Source organism: Octopus bimaculoides, chromosome 3 (assembly GCF_001194135.2).
Source record: "Octopus bimaculoides isolate UCB-OBI-ISO-001 chromosome 3, ASM119413v2, whole genome shotgun sequence".
NCBI lineage: Eukaryota > Metazoa > Mollusca > Cephalopoda > Octopoda > Octopodidae > Octopus > Octopus bimaculoides.
In genome coordinates, this window is record NC_068983.1 from 86,972,862 (window position 1) to 86,975,441 (window position 2,580).

The 2,580-nt window shown below is 31.7% G+C and overlaps 1 protein-coding gene across 3 annotated transcripts in view; it reads right to left on the reverse strand.

Annotated features, from left to right (window-relative positions):
* LOC106869132 (transcription factor Dp-1) overlaps positions 1-2,580 on the reverse strand; it is a 32,689-nt gene that overhangs the window by 28,979 nt on the left and 1,130 nt on the right. For all 3 annotated transcript variants that reach the window (XM_014914705.2, XM_014914704.2, XM_014914706.2), the window contains exon 2: positions 2,314-2,426. In XM_014914705.2, the coding sequence (XP_014770191.1) occupies positions 2,314-2,426 (113 nt within the window). The remainder of the gene's footprint in view (positions 1-2,313; positions 2,427-2,580) is intronic.

Sequence of the window (2,580 nt, forward strand, 5' to 3'; positions counted from 1 at the left end):
TATATATATATATATATATATATATATATATATATATATATCAGGTATTGAAATTGTGATATTTGGTCAATAACTGATGAGAGGCTAAGCATTCTAGTGTTTTTGTATTAGCACACTTTAATAGAATTCTACGGGTTTTTAAATTATTTCCACTTCTAGAAGATAGAGGGTTAGATAAATTATATCATTGTATATTGGTTTCAGGCAGTAAATAATTAGTTTAGCATAGTCAAATCACCATTATAAGGCAAATATGAAGCATGCATACATATCTTAGAGGAAATAGATTTAAAATCGATCTACATGAAATTGTATGACCTGAGTTGAGACTAACCTTAAAATATTTTCACTTTAGGCTATCCCAATACCTTATCTATGTCACTTGTTGCTTGTTTTTTTTTTCGTTTCTTTAACACGTACTTGGCACAACGATATGATAGAACTGCTTTTAAACCAGCACTTTCCCTGATATGTTTTTTATCAGATATGTCAATCCCAGATTGACGCATAGATTAAAATACAACTTGAATAAATGAGTGTACACGCACGCGAATTCTTACACATGTCCAAGTTTCGATAAAAAAAAAGAAGAAACAAACGTATCACCCAAAACGCAAATGTTAATGGGACTTTACCGGTGTGCATATGCTTATAAATGGATTAATAAACTCAAAATCTAATGGGAACGAACTTTAAAGGGAAATATATATCTCATACACTTGTATAATTTAATCTTAGTGCGTTAAGTTATTTACTTAAAGTGGAGAGCTGTGGCTTCCATGGAACGTTTGTAAATTAGTTTCGGAAAGACTTTCGCCCGTCCCCTCCCCCATACCCCCGGGGTTAGGGGGGTACAAAAGGAAGTCTTGCCTTAGTTTCTATTAAGGGACGTAAGATGCCAACCAAGTCACACTACTAAAACACCCTGTAAAAATATTTCAATTGCAATAAAGGTTATATATGAAAAATACATACTCAGTATGACGACAAAAATATAAACACATTCAAAACTAGTGGCTCAAAATTACAGATTAAAAGAAAGCGAGTTTCTTTCTCGACTAAACCATGAAGAAAAACGGAATTGCTAAGAGCAACAAGTTTGTGAGGATTATCGCTTTCTTTATATATGTGTGTGTGTGTGTATATATATATATATATATATATATATATATATATATATATATATATATATAGCATTTCAACACTAATGATGAAGAGCAGTATGACAAAAATGGTATCGGTTAAATGATGTCAAATTAGCAAACCTTTATGGCAAGTATATTATATATAAAATCTTCATCGTATCTATTTCCACCCAAAGAAATAAATAAACACTATCTAGGTAACTTAAGTAGCAATAACAATAGCGTATCAGCTTCTAACCTCGACATCATTTGGATAAATTTAAAAGTAAGGATCGTTTTTCTGATGGATATGCACACACACACACTAATATATGTAGTATGTGTATATCCATCTGAAAAATGATCCTTATTTTTAAACATACATATAAAACGAAAAGAAAGAAATAACGAACGAATCCATGACAAACTACAGAGCGGTTTCTAGTTTCTGAAAAATTCCTCAAGAGTTCTCTATTTATTACACATGTAATTTATCTCGACCAAGCTGCTTGGGCTTAGACATTTCCGGAGGGGGGGGGGTTAACACGAGTCATAAAATATACATCTCTGCAAATCGTAGACTGGATTTAGGTGGGAGCTGAGTAATGTTGCGGATTTAGTTATCGTAACTGTTGCACAAGGAATAGTGGACAATTATTATAAAGAGGAAGATATTAAGATTTATTATTCTCTCAGATGGACTAAGTCAGAAAGAAGGTCCCTTCGGTTTAAATTATAAACACACACACATATATATATATATATATATATATATATATACAAATACACACATACTCGTGAGTTTGGCATATATGTGTGTATATGTATATACAGAGTACCTAAGAGAGAGATGCGAACAAAGTTTTTTTAGCTTCTCTTTATCTTTGATAAGCTTTAGGCTATTTTTGATAGTTGTTCTTTGGAGTAAAGAGAATGAGGTAAACACTGTGAATAAAATGATGAATGGGAGGTAGTGACCATAAAAATAGTAGTAAATATTAACAATTATCATTATTATTATTAAGTGGCGGGTGAAGAAGAAAAGCAGGAAGGCCGCTGTCGACAACATTAGGGAGAATACATCCGGTCTTACGTGAACAAAGAAAGTAAACATTTGATATTATAGAAGAAAATACGGAGCTATAGTAGCTTCAGAATATGAAATAATTTCCACTTGAACCAGCCATACCTCTTTTGCTATTGAATCCAAGCCGTTCTCTTTATAATGGCGTAAGATCTCAAATTCAGGGCCATTTTTCTGTCCCCTGGAAGTCGTAGGAATCTTGTGAGGACTTCCTTGACCTAAAATTGTAGAAGAAAAAAAAACACAAGCAATACAAAATACACATTTTGGTTTTTCTGTTAGTAATATAAATTGATAATGAATTAAATGCATAAATAATAATAAACATATCAAAAATTAGAAAGTATAATGTACTTAGATAATAAATACTGA